Raw genomic sequence first — 22,315 nt, forward strand, 5'->3', positions numbered from 1 at the left:
AGGTTGGTAAATTAACATTATATCAGTTAATGAAATAAGTTTTTTTACCGTAAATTTAACATTTTTTTTTTATGTTGCTACCGTATTTTTTACGGTAAAGTTCTGGCAACCACAGCTGCAGTTTTTTTACCGTAAATTTTACAGGGATTTTTTTTTAGCATCCCACAATATTAACTATTAAGCCATAACTGATATGGCATCACATTCAAGGTTTCTTGGAGAGGAGAGGTGTCTACGAGATCAACTAATCACTGGCGTGCCTCAGGGTTTGGTGCTTGGCCCCTTCATTTTCTCAACTTAACTGAGCCCAATCATAAAGACGCATGGCTTTTCCTATATATGTAGATGATAATCACCTCTGCCTGTCATTCCAGCCTCATGACCCCAATGGTTGAAGTGCCGCCACAGTTTTTTTTAGACCCATAGGTTTTCATATTTTTCAAATAACCCATGAACCAAACCATCCAGCCCAGAGATGAATAACATCATAAAATATTATGAATGACATAGTACAGAAGCATATATCATCACTTCCACAATTTTGGAGCTCACGGTAGGTGTGTTTCCATAGGTTTATACTTTAACACTAAAAACGAATTCCTCTATGGAGAATCAGAATGGGATTTTTTTTTTTTTTTTTTACTTGTGGAAGCCTACTGGTGCACTCTGTTCTCTATATCCCACTTTCACAGGACAACCCTTTTGACCTTTTGATATTACACATGTCAAGAGTTTGCAAAACACCAGCCTTTACACTTTTATTGAAATGATGGCTATTACATCCATTCAACTGAGGTCAGACACTCACCATTATTGAATGAGGTTTGATTCTTCCCCAATGAGAATCCAATGGCATTGATCACTGTGTAATGTGAGCTCATTAGCACACTGACTCAGGATCACTGTGTTTGGGAAACGAAGAAGCAGCCCATCTTGACCTTAGCTAACGTCTCCAATCGATTAACTCAGACTGGGAAAATAAGCTGCGGAGAGGTGAACACTGCTTTGCCTGAAACATGATTACAGTACTTTGGCCTCTTGGTTTTTAGCATTAGAGTAGAGTAACTTAATTAGCGCTTTTCTGATAGTATTAATAATGACTTGGGGCGACTGATTTACATTGATTCTTGTTGCGTGCGTTTCAAGAACCGTATGGCACCACACACTTGATGTGTTTAAATTATGTGAAAGTGCATGCTAAATTACTGTACTTGGAGATGATGGCAGGTAATATTGTTAATGACTTGGGTAAAGGATTTGATTAGATTCTTTAAGCATTTCAATTGAGTGTTATGGAGTCAAGTACGTCTACTGCAGATCTACAGTATGCACCACAAAAGAGCTTTTTTTACGAGGGTAAATGGTTTTGTAATGCAGAACCACTAAAGTGTTCATTAGCATTAGCATAGTTGTTACACCTCATGTGTATTGCTATGTGTTTTTGGCTTCAATTTGAATTGGGAAATTGGGAAGAAGAGTAAAGTAAGAAGTGTTACCCCCTAAACTGTGCACATATGACCTTGTTTTTAGAAAAGGCTCTTCATATACAGCTGCCTCTGACTGGTAAAAATACAAAAAGGTACAGTAGATGTGGGGTAAAGTGTATCAGCATTGCCCATTTTAATAATATTAGGAATATTAAACCTTTTCCTGCCAAATGAAAACAATTCTATTATAGCAGACATCTTGAAATAATTAGGGTTTGTGATTTCCCCTCCATTTCTTGCCCCTTTGCCTAGGGAACATCTTGAATAAAACCATGATTCCCTAAATCATCTATGTTGCAAATTATAAAAAACACATTTTTTTTTTTCTTTTTGAACCTCAGCTGTACTCTAAATGACTGTTGACACCATGGAGCAGCATCTAATATAAATGGTTAATGGGTTGTGATGACCAACTACATGGTTGAAAGACCATGTAATCTCTCTTCAATTACGGAAAAGCACACACAGCTTTCTCTCTCTCTGTCTTCCAGCTGACACTGAAGGGCTGTGATGTGTAAAAATGGAGATCTGTGGTAGAGAGGCTCTTGGAGGCGCTAGGCATCTGTCTGGTTATTTGTGTAGCACCATGTGTCAGTATAAACCCCTCCAACACACAACAAACACACAGCTCAGATACTTCAGCTTAATTAGTGCTAAGGCAAGAATCATTATTACTGCTGATCAAACCCCTGACCCTTCGTATTAAACTTTGGCATGTAACTCATGCTTTTTGATACTTAAAATCATGAAGCTTGTTGTGGAGAGGAGTGCCATTGCTGTTCAAACTAGTCTGAATTACAATTTTTTTGGTAAAATAGGTGAAAAAAAAATGTCTAGATTTACATTGATGGAAAAGAATGGCACTTAAATGTATGGAGTGTGCACTTTTAGTGTACTTAAAAGTATATATTTTTATATTCTAATTTTAAAAATATTAAACTGTACTTGCAGATATATAATATTAAATAAAAGGCAACTTAAGTGTACTTAAAGAGAGAACACTTTCATGACTGTTACACTTTATTTGAAGGCGTCTGTGTTACACTGTAATTGTGCATTTTAAGTACTGAGTAATACTAAGTCACTACACGTGCTTACTATAGGGTTAGGATTGGGGTTTGGTTTAGGGTTAGTTGCATGTAATTATGCATAATTTATAGTTGTTACTAAAGTAACTACATGATACTGTAACCACTGTTAAGACAGTTAAGTATGCTTTAAAAAGAGCACTTTTGTCAATTTTTTTTATTTTAAAGTACTTTTAAATCATGTTTCAATCTTTTGCCGTACTTTGAAGGACACTTATTTTGATGCGTTGACTAACATACTAACGCTCTTGTAAACTTCATTATAATTTTAACTGTAGTGTGTTATTGAATATAACATTTAAAGTTAATATATTTTAAATGTACTAAATGAACTCATTACAAATGTGTAATTACAAATATATTTAAATACATGGCATAGAAGTTTCAATAGAAATTAAATTTAAGTTATATTTTAGTTAAGCTTAAATGCTTGTCAGTATTCGACAATTCAGTTTAACCATATTTTAAAGACAATAGAAGCAAAAAAGCAAGGTTCAGCTAATTGAATTTAATACAAATTTAAACTAGAATATTGTTTCCATTTAATTGCAAGCTATGCAGCTGTGTTTGCACTGAAAAAAACGTATTTAAAATATATTATTTCCGCTTAAGTACTCTTTTTAAAAGTATGCTAAAGTTTACTTTTTTCTCACAAGGGATATTGGTGCCTTCTTTAGACAAACTCTCAACACCTCAGTAACTGCCTAGCAACATCCTAGAAACCAGAATGCACTGACAACTTTGCTTACTTTTGATTTGATTCCCCTGTTCTTTATTTGAAACATTTAAGAGAACATAAGATGTGAAAAAAGTCCTCTTTTTCTAAAATTAGCCCCCCAACCTAAAGAAAAGAAACATTGATGCTTTAGGCCCGTTTTGATAAGGACTATCAGCTTTTGACTTGCTTTTCATATTGATTTGATTAAGGTAATTACACAGTTTAATGAGTTTTCTGCTTGAGTGCACTGAGAGATGAGGAATCACTGTCTTTCACTCTCTTCAGGTGATTGGACTGAACACTTCAAGCAGACTGCATACAATCAATGGAATCTCTATCAAACAGTATTTGGGAAACTACAAACTCAGATCAGAAAATTCTGTTTCAGAAAAGCAGACATTTTTAAACTTAAGGGCTGTTTATACAACACCATTTTCAAATAAAAATGGAAAACTTTTTATGGGTTTTGGCTGTTCATTTACATAAAAAAAGAATTTTGGGGGCCTGAAAAAGCAAACATTTGAAAACCGGATTCAAAGTGCACATTTTTTGAAAACAATATCATTATCATCTCTGTGTAAACTAAAAAAAACATGAATTTGTGAAAATGGTGACATCATGCGCATGTGTATTGCATGTTCAGTCTATAGGCTCGTAGTGTTTCTTACAAGGTGACATCGCCAACTACTGGCCAGGCAGCAGAGTACAGTGATTTTAGTCGTTATTTACCGCAGATCCTTGTGAACGGGATTGTTTTGACAGCGTTGTTGTCTGTAAGCGAAATACGCTATGGAAAACCTTTCCATTTTTAGTACATCATTGTCGTGTAAACGTACAGTAAAAAAAATGCTGGGTTGTTGGCGCCGATAGCCTAGTGGTTAGTGCGCTGACACATGCCGCAAATGCATTCATGGTGATACGAGTTCGATTCCCGTCTCAAGGTCCTTTGCCGATCCTGCCCCCCTCTATCTGCCCAATGCTTTCCTGTCTGCTCTCTACTGTCCTATCTGAATAAAAGGCACAAAAAAACAATAAATATAACTTAAAGGATTAGTTCACTTTCAAATGAAAATTTCCTGATAATTTACTCACCCCTATGTCATCCAAGATGTTCTTTCTTTCTTTCTTCATTCAAAAAAAAAAAAAAAAAAAAAAAAAGGTTTTTGATGAAAACATTCCTGGATTTTTTTCCATATAGTGGAGAAAATTACAGTTTCAGTGCAGCTTCAAAGCGTTCTACGCGATCCAAGATGAGAAATAAGGGTCTTATCTAGAGAAATAGATAAAATTTCATTTTCTAAAAAAATGAAAAAGTATATATGTTTTAACCACAAATGCTCATCTTGAGATAGCTCTCTCCTTCTTCTTGTCTATTAGAATTCCAGCAGTGTAGACACTGCTAAGTGTATTACTGCCCTCCACAGGTCAACATTTGAACTAAATTGCCATATACAATATGCTAGTGCAAGTATATAACAATTAGTTCAAACTCTGACCTGTGGAGGGCAGTAATACACTTAGCAGTGTCTACACTGCTGGAATTCTAATAGAGAAGAAGAAGAAGGAAGAAGAAGAAAGCTAGTTCAAGATGAGCATTTATGGTTAAATCGTATATAATTTAAAAAATTTTTTTTAGAAAATGAGCGATGGTTTCTCTGGATAAGACACTTATTCCTTGTCTGGGATTGCGTAGAGCGCTTTGAAGCTGCACTTAAACTGCAATTTGGATCTTCAACCGTTTGGAGGCCATTGAAGTCCACTATATGGAGAATGTTTTCATCAAAAACCTTGATTTCTTTTCGACTGATGAGAGAAGGACATGGACATCTTGGATAACATGGGGTGAGTAAATTATCAGGGAAAAAAAAAAAAAAAAAAAAATGCTGGGTTGTTTCAACCCATGTTTTGTTCACATATGGACAAACCCAACCGTTGGGGTCTATCAGTTTTACCTTTTAAAATGTGTTTTTTTTTTAATCAATTTAGATGTAAGGGTTACACCACTTGACATTTATTATATACAAGAAGTTGAAAACAGACTAAAACTTGACTCTTTCATCATCTTGGACATCTCATCATTGACCCTTCATAACGATGAAGGTCGAGCGGATAAACAAACCGTAACTGCTTACAGAGTGATTTCTAAGGTCATGCGTGAAGATCGCATATTTTGCATCTGTCTAAATACAGCACACTGTACTCTTCCTGACCCGTCCGCGGCTGATTCTGTTTTTACTGTACCTCCTGTGGGCCAGCAGAAACAACCAGACTGACTAATGCTTTTATTAGCTTTCAGACCACCAGCACAAATGATGAGCGATCTAATCTCATCAGCCTGTTTAAGAGTATGAGAAATGAGGCGTTTGCAGGTATATACAAAGTCCTAATGTCAGTGTTCCAGGCCTTCCGTCGCCTCCGGGCTTTTCCCGCCCTGGAAAGAATGATGTGAATATTATTCCTCTCTGAGTGGCATTAGAAGCCCACATCGTTTCTACGACAACTTTATGAAAGCGGAAGGGGTCGTGGCTCATATTCAGCGATGATTGACAATTATGGCCACATAATTCTCCTCCTGTCAGTTGTGCACGCCGGCCCCCTTTCTCTCCATCGGAGTGACACGTCCCTTAGATAGAGGAGGATAAATATGTCATAAATCAAGCCAAAGGCTTACGGGCCCCCACTGGGATAATCTGCCATGATGCACCAGTCTAGTATTCATCATTAGATTGGGAACTAGAAAAAGGTCACAGTACCAGGTAATTTCCTCTCCCTCTTCTCTCTCTCTTGCTCAAACCGCGGACACACGGCGTGCGAAACGCCCGCTCATCTCAGCCAATAAGAGTGCATTAAGATGAGATCTCCGTATCATTTCCCCCTGCCCCCTACCATATTCACCGATAACCGCATTTCACATCACTTGTTTCTTTTTTTCATCTGCTTCCCTTTGTGTCTGTCAGCCATTGATTTATTAGCATCTCCTAGTGCCGTGCCGCTAGCTTAAGTTGGGTTAGCATCGGCGGTCCTGTCAGCTGTTGAGTTAATTACCGCTCTTAATGAGGGACTGCTGCTTGGGTGGACATGACATTTGAGGCGTGTCGTCAGAGGAAAACAAACAAACGGAAAAATTTCATTAGCGTAAAGTGACAGCTTCTTTTTTTCTAGCGCACTCTTATGCATATAATGAACCGCTCTGGTGTTGTTGTTGTTTTTTTTGTTTTTTTTTTGAGTACTACCAGACTCACTTCTTAAGACTCAACAATAATGATAAGAAAGCGACTCGCGTGTTGCGGCAAACACATCAATTATTCATCTCTGTTAGCCTTATTATCTTTCCGGAGCCGACGTTAAGCGTCACGCCGTATTTGACGGGGGATAATGATCAATGCGTCTTGAAGACCGGCAATGAAGGAAGGTGTGTGACAGCGCTGATTATATTTACACAGCTCTTCCCTAAATATAGTCGCGCTGCGGTCCTGCTAGCGCCGGTGTTGAGGCGTCGGTTCATGAGGTGACAGCAGTGGAGGACGGAGCTGGCGTAATGAGAGAGCTGTTGTATTCGGGGCTCGTGGGAAGGCCTATAAGCTTCGTGTGGGTTTGTTAAGTACACATTTGTAGTATAACCAGCTCATATTATGACTGGTACCAACAGAAACAACGAAACCAGAAAAAGCATGGAGATAACCCTCTACAGTTGACAAAAGAGTCATTTACATCGACTAATGGTTGCAGTAAAGGGTAAATGTTGAGTGCCGAAAAAGAGCCTCTTTGGTTTATTACTTTTGTAAAAGAGCAGCAGTATCAATACGACAAAAGTCACCAATGATCAATGAAGTTATATTCAGTGAATCTCATAAAATGAATAAAGAATATTTAGACCAAAAAATATATAGTTCATTAGCTTAATGTAGGCTGTTTAGCCAGTTCCGAATCTACAGTCATAACTATCCATTAAAAATAATGATTGAAAAAAATATGAAGGGAAAAAGTATACAGAATTGCTGAATTTGAACACTTATCTTTAAAAAGTACATTAGTCAAGGGAATTGCCATATTTAATGGACCCTTTTCACAGACTGTAATGACGTGTTTCCACAGTTATCAGAAATCTAGAAAAGTTTTTAATATTTTTTTTTTTTTTAATTAATACACATTTCTAACTTTATATTTTGTGTTATATTAACTTGTCAACAAAAACAAATTAACGCTGCTGTGAGGGTGTTTCTAATACAACAGCTGAGGGAGTGACGGCAAATTTTACATCTTTCTTCTGACCAGCTTAATCAATCTCTCTATATTTTCCCTCTTTTGGAAAGTCCTGGAAATGCTATCATACGTTTTTTCTTTTTCTTTTAGAGCAAATGCAAATACAACTATGAAACCCAACTATGACGACTTGAGCTTCTGAGAACCCCAGGAAACCCTCTGAAAAGGGTCAATTTTTGACATGAATGAATTACAAGGCGTTCAACGGATTGTACTGTTGTTTAACAACATACAGGTTGTAGCAGAGGAGAGTTGAGGCAGGACCTTAACTGAAGCAGTCTTTATTAACTAAACATAATCAAACAAAACACTCTGGCACAGGAGCTCAGACAAAACCAACATTTACACAGACGAGGACTAACAAAACTGAACTAGAAACACAGGCTTATAGACTGGTGAAACAAGATAATTAACAGGACACAGATAGGTACTAATCAAAAACCATGGCAACAACTGAAGAGCGGGAACAAAGGAAAACAGAAACATCACAGGAAAACAATACAAACTAAAAATCCATAAAACAGAACACAATCCGGACAATACAGATTGTTCAGCTGATGAAACATCTGTCGGAGGAAAAAAAAATCAGTATAACTCAGTAAAACAGTTCTAGGATCTAAGGATCGTTATGCAGTGCACGCCATTGTAAAGATTGGAAGACTGCCTCTTACAGCCTTGTTTTCAACTGCGTTAAATTCAGTATGGCATAACCTGACTATGCTCTATTTAAATCAACATTCACAAAAATAAATAAAATAAAATGAACAGGAAATGTGCCCAATCCATTAACAAGGCTGTTGGAAGATTTTGAAACTGAGATAGGTGAACTGACCTCTTCTGTCAAGTCAAGGGCACAGTTATTGATTCATCAACCTGGCCGATGCACCGATCAGACATAACATTATGAACACCCAATATTGTGTTGGTCCCCCTTTTGCTGCCAAAACAGCCCTGACCAGTCGAGGTATGGACACCAATACACCTCTGAAGGTGTGCTGTGCACCAAGATGTTAGCAGCAGATCCTTTAAGTCCTGTAAGTTGGGAGGTAGAGCCTGCAGGGATCGGACTTGTTTGTTCAGCACATCCCACAGCTGTTCGATTGGATTGAAATCTGGGGGATTCGGAGGCCAAGTCAACACCTCAAACTCGTTGTTGTGCTCCTCAAACCATTCCTGAACCATTTTTGCTTTGTGTCAGGAGCATTATCCTGCTGAAAGAGGCCACAGACACCAAGAAATACTGTTTCCATGAAAGGTTGTATGGTCTGCAACAATGCTTAGGTAGGTGGTACGTGTCAAAGTAACATCCACATGGATGGCAGGACCCAAGGTTTCCCAGCAGAACATTGCCCAAAGCATCACACTGCCTGGGCTTGCCTTCTTCCCATAGTGCATCCTTGTACCATGTGTTCCCCAGGTAAGCAATGCACACGCACCCGGCCATTCACGAGATGTAAAAGAAAACATGATTCATCAGACCAGGCCACCTTCTTCTATTGCTCCGTGGTCCAGTTCTAAAGTGTTCACATGTCCACTGTTGGCTCTTTCGGCGGTGGACAGGGGTCAGCATGGGCACCCTGACTGGTCTCAGCTCCATACACAACAAACTGTGATGCACTGTGTATTCTGAGACCTTTCTATCAGAACCAGCTTTAACTTCTTGAGCAATTTGAGCTACAGTAGCGCTTCTGTTGGATCAGACCACACGTGCATCAATGAGCCTTGTCCGCCCATGACCCTGTCACCGGTTCACCACTGCTCCTTCCTTGGACCACTTTTGATAGATACTGACCACTGCAGACCAGTAACACCCCACAAGAGCTGCAGTTTTTGAGATGCTCTGACCCAGTCGTCTAGCCATCAAACTCACTCAAATCCTTACACCTGCCCATTTTTCCTGCTTCTAACACATCAACTTTGAGGACCAACTGTTCTCTATATCCCATTCACTAACTGGTGCCGTGATGAAGAGATAATCAGTGTTACTCACTTCACCTGTCAGTTAATGATATGCCTGATCAGTGTATATATCTGTCACTCATTTTGAAGTTGTTATAGTAATTTTAAGCTATAAGAAATTGATTGTTAACAGTTTACAATAAGGTCCCATTAGTTAATGTTAGTTATTTACATTGTTTATTAATCTTTGCTGACATTAGTTAATAAAAATACAACTGTTCACCGTTAGTTCATGTCAGCTCAGGTCCATTAAATAATAATAACATATTAAAACTTAAGAAGTATCTTTCATTGCTAGTTCGTGGTGGTTATAGAACCTTATTCTAAAGTGTTGTTAATCTCATTATAGCCAGAGAAAGTTATGTTTTCAGGAAGTACTAATTGTGCTACTCAAAGGCTTTGAACTCGACAAGTTTTAATTTTCCCTCTTATTTTCTGGGTCTTATGCCTGTCGACAGTCTTCATTTGTTTTGCCTCGTTCTCTCGCCTTTCATTTCCCCATTTCCGTAATTCTTTTATTTTTCGATTTTCTTTATTTCTTGTCTGGCTAAATCACATCACCCCTCCCCTTCCTCCCTCCCTCCTCTTTGATAAATAATTTGCGCTGATGCGCGGAGCCGTCAGTCATGTGGGCTCGCGTGGCGTGGGCTCTGCCGTGATGCGATAACCGCGCGCATCTCTTGGCTGCGGCATGGAGATTTATTGAGCCGCGATAAGTGAAGAGCTAGCCATCACGCTCAGCCAAATAGACTCCCCTATGCGTTTATTCTTATTGCGACGAGAGATGCAAAATGTCTCCCCAGAGGGCCCGACGGCTGCCAAAGAGGCCTGGCAGGCTGTACGTGTCATTACTTTCTATTAGATAAAGAAGGAAATGCGGCTCGCTGGGACTTGGGCGATGATGGCAGTCGTTTGTGTGAGTGACAGAGCATCACTCACCCGCAGACCCGAAGACGACTGCCAGGCGCAGCGTCCTGTCTTGTGCTGTCATTTTTTTCTCCCCTGTTTAAGATGTTTTTGTCTTCGCAGAGTTTTGAAGTCATTAAGGAGCTCTCGGGCTGTTGTTTCGAGCGCAGCTGCGTGCAGGAAACGTCCTATCAGAGGATGTCAGAGACTGACTGTTAAGGCCTCGGAAAATGCAATATTGCACATTGACTTCTATAATAAGCGCATGACAAATGGAGAATTATACCTGTATTCAGACGATCAATCTGACACGTGCATAAAAAGACAGTTTTGGTCAGCATTCGAGATGAAATAGGCCTACACAAATGTTGTTACAATCAATAATGCCCAGATTATTGCCATTATTAGGTTATTTGTTGGTATTCACACATAAAGTGAAGTTCTAGCACATGCACAGCATTAACTCAAATATGCTATAATTTGTTTGCAAACCATGCAGGGTTATTACCGTCAAAGGAAATTACTTCACTCTAAGAAGTCTTGGGTTATTTTTTGCTAAGTCCTGTTGAGCCTTTTGGGTCTTTTTTTTTTCTTTCAGTGTTTGGGTAGTTTTACCCAGATCCTCAGACAACCCATCCTGATTTATCGCGGGCTTTTTATGACCTCATCAGTGCATCTCCGTCAAATTGGTGCATGTCTTCGGTAAAATACAGGTTTGTGTACATTTTATTTTATCTAAAACAATTTCATTGTTTTGTATATCGTTTAAGCAACATACAGGGATGAGTTAGGCTAACATCGCGTCGGTCTTTTCGCGTGATGGAAATGCCTTGCATAAACTTTTATGATTTTATTCAAAAAGATGCAGGATATAAATACTTAGGATGTTAAAATATGTTCTCGGAATTGTACACCGATTATTTATGGACAGGTTATGGAGTCAGACACTGCATTTTTCGGCTACGAGTGAAATGCAAGCAGCGGTCTGAAGTTATCAGTTCCCCCGCCGAACGCGATCCATCTCCAGCATGAGATCCAGCGCCGTTACGGTTGAAACGGGAAAACAGACAGGTCCATTACACTTAAATTACTAATAAATGTTTATTTTTTACTTCTAATATTTGTTAAACGAGCTTAAATGTTGGCAATTATGTAATAAAAATAAAAATATGCTTTACTAGAAAATGTAGTCAAAAATAAAGAATTGGTTGTGTTGAGCCTATTAAGTTAATCTGTAACATAATGTTTACAATTAATCTGTAAACATTAATTCATGTATTTCAAAAAAAAAAAAAAAAAAAAAAAAAAAAAAAACTATATATATATATATATATATATATACATATATATATATATATATAATATATAGTAAATGAATCAACCCTTTATGCTGGGTTAAATAAACAACCCAATTTGCTGGGTAAACCCAACATGTGTTCTGTCCTACTTTTCCCAGCCCTTGGGTTGAAATAATTCAAATTGGATTGTTTTTAACCCAGTGTTTTTTAGAGTATTGAAACAAAATAGAAGTTATCTGAAATAAAATAAAATATGAAAAAAATTATTTAATTTAAAGCTAGTTGCCAAGGCAACATTTAGTTTAATGTAAAGTAGGCTACTAACAGAAGTAAAACTAAAACTAGAATGAATAGAAAATAAACACGTATTAGAGGCTTATTTATAAAAATGCAAGAACATTTCTTGTTTAAATAAAATTAAAGTAAAAAAATAAATACAAAAAATAACAGTAAGTCTATTGTTATTAGCAAAATATAATACTATATCATGCCATATATATATTATTAATATATACTTTTACAAAAAAAAAAAAGATACACATTAGTACAAATTTGTGTGTTAATAATTAACAATATTGTGTATTAATAATTAACTATTTTTAAAAGCAAAAAGCTTTTCTATTGTAAATAGAATGGCTAAAACAGTACCTTATTGCTTAAATATGTTTACTTTGAGCTACATATCTGAAAGTTTTATTCGTTTTGTAACTTTGGTACTTTGTTATGATGGAATGATCTGTATTTTGATTACATGCGCAGTCAGAGACCAACACAGTGATTGGACAAGGTCTTTTAAGACCATATTTTCCATTTCACCTTCTCCTAATATGAGGTTGTTTTTGCCCATCCACCCTGAGCATGTCAAATCTCTTTTCATCAAATATTCACACCACCAACGTCCATAATGATTTTCTGTCGCTTTGTATCTCTTGCATCCTGTGATTTCCCTTCGTTCTTCTCTGTGTCACATGCTACTGAGGTCAGGTAGTGGGTATTAGCTCTGAGTTACCAGACCTATAAAACCACGCAGCCTGATGCAGCCTGTGAGTGTATGCATATGTGATAAACAAAAATATGATGTCAATGTTTGGATTAATTACATTTTTTTTTATGTTTTTCAAAAAAGAAGTTTTGTCTGCTCACCAAGGCTGCATTTATTTGAGAAAAATACAGTAAAAACACTAATATTGTGAAATATTACAATTTAAAATAGCTGGCTTCTTTGTGAATATATTGTAAAATGTAATATATTCCTGTGATCAAAGCTGAATTTTCAGCATCATTACTCCAGTCTTCAGTGTCACATGATTTTTCAGAAATCATTCTAATATGATGATTTGATGCTCAAGAAACATTTCCGATTATTATCAGTGTTAAAAACAGTTGGGCTGCTTCATAGTTTTGTGGAAACCATCATACTATCATTCAAAAGTTTGAGGTAAGAAAAAAAAAAAAAAAAAAAAAAAATATATATATATATATATATATATATATATATATATATATATATATATATATATATATATATATAATTTATTCAGCAAGGACACATTAAATGTATCAAAAGTGACAGTAAATACATTTATAATATTACAAAAGATTCTATTTCAAATAAATGCTGTTCTTTTCAACTTTCTATTCGTCAAAGAATCCTGAAAAAAGTGTCAAGCTTTCCACAAAAAACCTTAAGCAGCAAAAACTGTTTCAACATTGATAATTATTAGAAACATTATTAATAATTGAGCACCAATAACTGAGCAGCAAATCAGCATATTAGAATGATTTCTGAAGGATCATGTGACACTGAAGACTGGAGTAATGATGCTGAAAATTCAGCTTTGATCACTGGATATAAATTACATTTTACAATATATTCACATAGAAAACAGCTATTTTAGTAATTAGTAATTCAGTAGTTATTATTTCATAATATTACTGCTTTTACTGCATGAAACAAGAGACTTCTTTCAAAAACATTACAAAAAAAACTTAATTATTCCAAACTTTTGACCTCCAGTGTACGCTGGAGGTAAAAAGTTTAATTGTAAATTTAATTTTACATATTTTGTCTAAAGTCTATTGTCTGTTTGATTTCAAAAATGTGATTTTTCTCATTGTTATTTCATAGTTATGTTTGAACATGTTAGACTTTGTGGAAATTCATCTTCAGACCACCAAAACACATCTATAATCTCAACACATTTGAGTCCGTTCAGTAGGTAATGACTGTTGACCCTTCTGGATCTGGTTCATCGCCTTCTCTTCCTATGGCGATGTGCCTGAGGGTTTGTTTCTTCTCGTGTCAGTTAAAAACAGATAAATGTGCCTACACATCAGCACCTGTAATCCAGCTCCAGCAGTCGGCCTGTTTTATTGGCAGGTGATTGAAGCTGTGTCAGGTCATAATTCAACCAGGCTAAGACCTGGAGACATTCCCACTGCTTTCGCCTGACAAATCTGTGTGGTTGAGAGTGATTTGGCTGGTTGTAAAAGTCAATGGTCCACTACTTGGTTTTAAAGGTTCATTGAGTTCTCAGTCATTTCAGCTGTCAATATTTTGGAGCTGCAGACGATAATAGCACTCAGCAAGGTTGATTTCTGTTTGTCTCAAAGATTACTCATGACTCTACCTGTTCAGTCATATGCTCCGGTTTCGTGGAAAATCAGTGACTTTGCATATCTTTGCAGATGTGGGAATAACTAACTAGCAACTTGTTAGCTTAGATGCTTTGTTAATGTACTCTTAGCAGTGTGTTCAAGCAAAAAAATAATAAAAATAAAATAAATAGAAAATCAGTGAAATTATATCAGATACAGTTGCGATATTCATACTAGTACTGTAAAACTGAACTGTCAACCAATTCAAAAAAATGAACTTTCACTGTTGTTATTTTCACTTAAACCATCCTTGTTCACATTAAAAAAAACCTCATGTAACTACATGAACTTAATTTAACTGAGTTGTTTCTACTAAAAATGATTATTGTCAACTTTACTTGATGAGTGTTTGTTCAGTCAACATTACATTGCTGAGTGAAACGCACAAATTAATGTTGACAACTAAATGGGCAGTTCCCAGCATACTTTGCAAGGGACTGCATTAGGAGAGTAAATTTAGAGATTCAAGTGTTATATGTTTTTTTCAGTAAAGGGAAAGATGTTAGTTCATGTTAGTGTTTATGTTATGTTGGACATTTAGAGGAGTTTCTGTAATGTTTTTGAATTTTGTGGTTATTATGCACAAGAGTGGCGCCTGTTTTTAGCGCTCATATATGCATGTTTATAGGATGGAATTGCTGCTCTCAATTAAAGCTGCAGTCCATAACTTTCTTTTTTAGTTAAAAATTATCCAAAATAAATGAAGCAAGTACACACTAGACGCGACACAACAGTGAGAAGCGATAAAATCAATCGACTGAACCAATCTTTGTCATAGAATACACTTGTTTGCTCACATTGACTTGACAGTTTGAACGTTCTTGTGCCCATTTATTTATTTTCAAGATCTGAGGTGAATTAGCCAGCGTCGTTTTCATTACAGCTAAAAAGCTGGGAACACAGAATGACATTCAAACTCACGTTAGACGCCTTTAACATTAAATAAAGCACATAAACAACAGCTACCTGATATTATCATTGCCATACTTTGTGTTGCTGTTCAAGCCATGGCGTCGCAGAGAAATAGAAACCGTTTCTAAAATCGAATATTCGCGTGTCGCCGTCATGGCTGGTTAGGACAAAAACTCAGATTAACATGGAAAATATACCTTTTATCGCATGTTGCGGCATTGCATCACGTCTGGATAGGACACGCTGTAAGCTTGTAATGTTTTCTAATTCAAATGGTACTGGTGGGATTCTGCGGGAAAACGTACGGACTGCAGCTTTAAATTGAGTTTGTTCAATGATTTTTTTTTTTAATAATTAAGCTTTACTTGAATTTATTTTGTTCATACAACTAAATTTTTATTTGTACAAATTACTCAATATAGTTTCAGTTGCGTGAAACCACTTGACACTGCTTTTTTCAGGAAATCCATCAATTCATTTCTTGAGTGAATTAAGATATTGGCCTAGGTGTGAAACAATTAAACAGAGCTAACAAGAAAATTAAGGTTATGTTTTGAAATATGACACTAGTGGTGAAGATATTGGTATCTCCCCATATTATTTTGGTGTCAGTGTGATTAGTTTTCTTCAGGCAGATATTGAAAACATAATTGGTATCTCCACGATTATCATTATCAATAGAGGCAGATTAGGCCAATACTGAAAGAAGAAAATTGATAAATATATTATTATTGGTCATCGGTCTAATTAGGCCAATACTGGAAGTGGATAATTTGTATAATATGATTATCGATATCGGTATAACTAAGATAATATTAGAAGAAGATTAGACCAATATTGAAATCAGATATGTGATTATAAGAATCTGTCTAATTAGCTCAAAATTGGAAGCACATTTGCATCTTTATTTTTTTATTTATCATTATTGGTCTGACTAGACCATTACTGGAAACAGATCATGTTTATTGTTATATTATTATCAGCATCAGTCTGATTCAGTATAATAAATTCCAAATACTCTCTTTGAAAAGTATAAAAAAAAGTCACTTGATTAATATAAAATGATAGAATCTATAGCTTTAGAGTGAATGTTCTCTTAATAAAACAAACAATATAGATTGGCAATATTGCTGTTATAAGAATATTACCTGCTATCAATATTGGCCAACATTTCATTAGTTAATATTGTTTAGGGGCCACATAGAACTCAATCAATTCTTTTTAACTGACTGATCCAAACAGAAATATTATACAGACAATTAAACATCTGGTCCCACTGTGACATTCAAGACCTTTTGTATTTATTTATGTTAGCTTTATTTGGATAAACTATTTCCTTGGTCTATGGGTATGGGATCTTCAAATTAATAAAGATTTGTAGAGGTTGTTTGCTTTTAGAAGTGCATGATGGGATAGACTTTATTTAAAGAAGGTCTAAACGAGACACGCTCTCTATGTTATTGTCTTGTGAATATAGTTATTTGTGCAGTGTATTAAGGAAAAACTGCATTTGTATTTTATATTCATAAATATGAATGAGGCTGTAGATGGCCATGCCTCTCTGACACATTTCTGACCGTCCCTGAGAGATGATTTTTACAATACCATCTTCTCACATTTATTACCCTCTGTTGAGCACTTTCAAACAGTCCTGAATCATAAGCAGCAATGTACTTTGATGTCACTTGAGAAAGCCATAGATGGATTTGAAAGGAATCTATTTGGCACTTCAGCTCTTTTGTCAGTCTTTTCCTCAAGAAAAAAGAGAGCATGGGATCTCTTTGTATTTCCTCTCTCTTGTTCTCCAGCTTCAGTTTTTGCTCTTCCACCTTCCTTTGCTTTGTCCAGGGGAATCATTACTGTTTTGCTGAATATTTCATACACTTCAATACCTCTCTTCTCATTCACCTGACAAACACCCTCCCTCACCTGCCCCCGAGTTCAGGAAATAAATAAAACACATCCCGCTGTGGATACACCATGAACTCGGCCCATCAGTCTGTTTAAGTACTGCTGTCTCCTCCAGAGTGGGATAGAGTTCACTGGAGTGAATAGATTACATTTGTTTTCCAAGATGATAATGTATTATCAGAGAAATTTTAATTCTTTAGCATGTAAGATTTTGTCTGGTAACATTTGTTTGCTTAACCCTCAGAAATTGGTTCCTTTCCTTTCCTTTCCTTTCCTTTCCTTTCCTTTCCTTTCATTTCATTTCATTTCATTTCATTTCATTTCATTTCATTTCATTTCCTTTCCTTTCCTTTCCTTTCCTTTCCTTTCCTTTTCTTTTTCCTTTCCAAACCAAACCAAACCAAACCAAACCATTACACACCTTTGATTTCTTATTATTTATTTTCTTTCCTTTCCTAACCAAAAACGAAACCTTTCCTTTCCTTTCTTTTCCTTTCCTTTCCTAACCAAAAACCTTTCCTTTCCTTTCCTTTCCTTTCCTTTCCTTTCCTTTCCTTTCCTTTCCTTTCCTTTCCTTTCCTTTCCTAACCAAAAACTAAACCTTTCCTTTCCTTTCCTTTCCTTTCCTTTCCTTTCCTTTCCTTCCCTTCCCTTCCCTTTCCTTTCCTTTCCTTTCCTTTCCTTTCCTTTCCTTTCCTTTCCTTTCCTTTCCTTTCCTTTCCTTTCCTTTCCTTTCCTTTCCTTTCCTTTCCTTTCCTTTCCTTTCCTTTCCTTTCCTTTCCTTTCCTTTCCTTTCCTTTCCAAACCAAAACAAACCAAACCAAACCAAACCAATACACACCTTTTATTTCTTATTCTTTCTTTCTTTCTTTCTTTCTTTCTTTCTTTCTTTCTTTCTTTCTTTCTTTCTTTCTTTCTTTCTTTCTTTCTTTCTTTCTTTCTTTCTTTCTTTCTTTCTTTCTTTCTAAACCAAACCAAACCAAACCATTACTCACCTTTTATTTCCTTTTATTTCCTTTCCTTTCCTTTCCTTTCCTTTCCTTTCCTTTCCTTTCCTTTCCTTTCCTTTCCTTTCCTTTCCTTTCCTTTCCAAACCAAACCAAACCAAACCAAACCAAACCAAAAACTAAACCAAACCAAACCATTTACACATCTTTTCCTTCTTATCCTTTCCTTTCCTTTCCTTTCCTTTCCTTTCCTTTCCTTTCCTTTCCTTTCCTTTCCTTTCCTTTCCTTTCCTTTCCTTTCCTTACACACCTTTTATTTCTTTCCTTTTCTATTAAAATATTTCCAAAGTAAACCAATAGGAATCCTTTTACGTTTGAGCAAACATAATTTATTTGATCATTCATAGTTTGATTTTCTAATACAGAGAATCTAGTCAAAGACAATTCTGCACTTTCCAACTGAATGTCTTCATATTTAATTTATGTGTATAGAGATGGTGTTTCTACAGCTGTAGGGCTGGCTAAAGCATAGCCTAAGGGCTGTGTGCTCCTCTCAAAGTCTGTAGAGATTTCTCATCTCTTGTCCAGATCTTCTGGCTGATGCTTTTGTTCTGCGTCCTTGGTTTTACACATGTACTTCTGTGATTGAAGTAAATGTCAATACACATGAACAAACTTTGACTCAGAACACAAGGAAGTGCTTAAGTCTTTTTGCTCTGCAGTGACTTTTCTCAGCTCTCTGTTGTAGTTCTCATGTCTAACATTGCTTATAGTTTCATACAAATATAGTGAACTGATTTTGATGGTGTATGTGTGTTCACACGTTTCTGCGAAAAATTCCTCAAGATGGTGTGATTGGGTGTGTTAGAATGGGGAATTTGGCTCAAAGAACAAAACCAGTCTACAGTCACACCAAGTCTCTCCCTCCAGATGAAAGCATATTTACTCTCTGTTCTAACCTACCCTAACACAAAAGAAGTATAGTGCCACAAGGCTCTTCAGTTTCAGCTTCGACCTGTCAGTCAAACTCTTACCTACACTGACGTCCTGGGCCAAGGGAAGTGAACGGATATTTTTAACAGTCCTTCAGATGTCTTAACCAAAGAAAATCTCTGTCTCTCAGTTGTTGGCATATTTCATCTCAAAATTAAAAAGCATTAAGCACATTTCTCCCTGAATGTTTATGACTGTAATATACTGATACTATATATACTGTTTAAAGCTGAAGTGTTAAAATAGTTGTTAAAAAACCTTCTCCAATTCCAGCATAATATGTTGAGACTATTATAGGTAAGATGCTTGTACACTACTGGTCAAAATACTTGGATAATTAAGATTTTATTATTATTATTATTTTTTTTTTTTCAATTTTGAAAGAGGTTCTAATGCTCACCAAGGCTGTCTTTATTTGATAAAATATACAGTAAAACAGTAACATTATGAAATGTACAGTAATTCTGTACAGAAATGGACTGAATTTTCAGCATCATTATGCAGTCTTCAGTGTCACATGATCCTTTAGAAGTCATTCTAATATGCTGATTTGCTGCTCAAGAAACATTTTAATAATAGTAATAATAACAATGATAATATCATTATCTTTCTATTCATCAAATAATCCTGAATTGTTTTTTATCATGGTTTCCTCAAAAACATTAAGCAGCACAACTGTTTTCAACATTGATAATAATCAGAAATGTTTCTTGAGCAGCAAATCAGAATATTTCAATGATTCCATACATTTACCATTTACCAGTAGTGTTTGTGATTTCCCTGATGAATGAACAAACAAACAAACAATCTGTCATTATCAAAACATCTGTCACAACCCAACAAGCCCACCATAGCAAAAAAAAAAAAAAAAAAAAAAAAAAATTATATTGTAAATAATTTAATTCCATTAGGCACAGATGCAGGTGTGTGTCTGTATAAGTGATTGCGTTAGTCTGAGCTGAGCTCACCGGCACCCTGCGCTGCTGATCTGGTGTTTCATTAGAGAGTGTGTGTGAGCTGGCAAAGTGAAGGAACCAGGAATGATTTTCCAGCGGTCATCGCACCTCACCCTTAGCCCAGAGCAGGAGACATGTGGTGGGTCACTGGGAGAGATGTGGCCTTCTCATCCTGGTGCTATTTAAACAGGCTGGTGAAAGGAGTGACTGCCAGGTTTCAGATTTAATTCACTTTACTGATGATCATATTCTTCAAATAGGCCAGTGAACTATATTCAGTGCTGGGTACATTACTTACAAATTGTAGTCGGTTACTGATTTCAATTTACATGACAAAAAAATGTAGCTAGTAACATAATTCATTACATTACACATTTAAGGTAATATAATCTGACTACTTTTTGATTACAATTAGATTACTTTTGATCTAACTCGTTTATTTCACATGTGCTGGCTGGTTGATCCAGAGTGATGAGGCTTGAAGATCAGTTAAATAGCATTTATTAGAAATCAAGAAACAAATAAAGATACAATACAGTCAGTAATGTTAACAGAAGCTAACTTAGGGGAATAAATACATAGTACATAGTAATGAGGGACAGGTGAGACTCTAATCAATTAAACAATGAAGCAATGACTAACTATGGCAACCAAGGAAACAGGAACTAAACACACTGAACACAGGCAAAGTAAGACAAAAGAATATCAAAATATAAATCCATGGGCCCAGACACATGGAATTTGTGACAGAATTCCCTCATTTCAGAGGGAACTGTGATCATTCTCCGTGGCCGTGATGAGAGAGATTTGATTGGCCTCCGTGGCTGTGACGAGGGTGCTTAAATCGGCCTCCGTGGCCGTGACGACGGAGCTTAGATCGGCCTCCGTGGCCGTGACGAAGGAGATTTGATTGGCCTCCGTGGCTGTGACGAGGGTGCTTAGATCGGCCTCCGTGGCCGTGACGACGGAGCTTAGATCGGCCTCCGTGGCCGTGACGAAGGAGCTTTGATTGGCCTCCGTGGCCGTGACGACGGAGCTTAGATCGGCCTCCGTGGCCGTGATGAGAGAGATTTGATTGGCCTCCGTGGCTGCGACGACGGAGCTTAGATCGGCCTCCGTGGCCGTGAGGATGGAGCTTAGATCGGCCTCCGTGGCCGTGAGGATGGAGCTTAGATCGGCCTCCGTGGCCGTGACGAAGGAGCTTTGATTGGCCTCCGTGGCCGTGACGACGGAGCTTAGATCGGCCTCCGTGGCCGTGACGAAGGAGCTTTGATTGGCCTCCGTGGCCGTGACAAAGGAGCTTTGATTGGCTTCCGTGGCCGTGACGAAGGAGCTTTGATTGGCCTCCGTGGCCGTGACGAAGGAGCTTTGATTGGCCTCCGTGGCCGTGAGGATGGAGCTTAGATCGGCCTCCGTGGCCGTGAGGATGGAGCTTAGATCGGCCTCCGTGGCCGTGACGAAGGAGCTTTGATTGGCCTCCGTGGCCGTGACGACGGAGCTTAGATCGGCCTCCGTGGCCGTGACGACAGAGCTTAGATCGGCCTCCGTGGCCGTGACGAAGGAGCTTTGATTGGCCTCCGTGGCCGTGACGAAGGAGCTTTGATTGGCCTCCGTGGCCGTGACGACGGAGCTTAGATCGGCCTCCGTGGCCGTGAGGATGGAGCTTAGATCGGCCTCCGTGGCCGTGACGAAGGAGCTTTGATTGGCCTCCGTGGCCGTGACGACGGAGCTTAGATCGGCCTCCGTGGCCGTGACGACAGAGCTTAGATCGGCCTCCGTGGCCGTGACGAAGGAGCTTTGATTGGCCTCCGTGGCCGTGACGACGGAGCTTAGATCGGCCTCCGTGGCCGTGACGAAGGAGCTTAGATCGGCCTCCGTGGCCGTGACGACGGAGCTTAGATCGGCCTCCGTGGCCGTGACGAAGGAGCTTTGATTGGCCTCCGTGGCCGTGACGAGGGAGCTTAGATCGGCCTCCGTGGTCTTGACGTGGGGGCTTAGAACAGTCTCCATAGCCGTGATGAGGGAGCTTAGATTGCCCTCCAGAGAACCACCCCTGGCCCCATGTATTGAGCTAAAATCCAGTTTACCCCTGCCAAGTATTTTTCATTGTTAGTTTATTAAATATTGTAGTTAACTAATGTTTACTAATGGAACCTTATTGTAAAATGTTACTGTTACTGTAGTACAAACAGTAAAGTATGCATAACTATATGCAAATA

At 37.6% G+C, this 22,315-nt stretch overlaps 1 protein-coding gene across 1 annotated transcript; it reads right to left on the reverse strand.

Annotated features, from left to right (window-relative positions):
- Window positions 1–20,858: 20,858 nt before the first annotated feature.
- LOC137014820 (uncharacterized) lies at window positions 20,859–22,106 on the reverse strand. The gene has a single exon (XM_067379334.1). The coding sequence runs from the start codon at window positions 22,104–22,106 to the stop codon at window positions 20,859–20,861; it is 1,248 nt and encodes a 415-aa protein (XP_067235435.1).
- Between the last annotated feature and the right edge of the window lie 209 nt (window positions 22,107–22,315).

Source organism: Chanodichthys erythropterus, chromosome 24, assembly GCF_024489055.1.
Source record: "Chanodichthys erythropterus isolate Z2021 chromosome 24, ASM2448905v1, whole genome shotgun sequence".
In the NCBI taxonomy this organism is placed as follows: Eukaryota; Metazoa; Chordata; class Actinopteri; order Cypriniformes; family Xenocyprididae; genus Chanodichthys; species Chanodichthys erythropterus.

What these genes read in the sequence shown, in the direction of transcription:
- LOC137014820 (XM_067379334.1), bottom strand. Translation starts at nt 22,106, where the DNA reads ATGGAGACTGTTCTAAGCCCCCACGTCAAGACCACGGAGGCCGATCTA.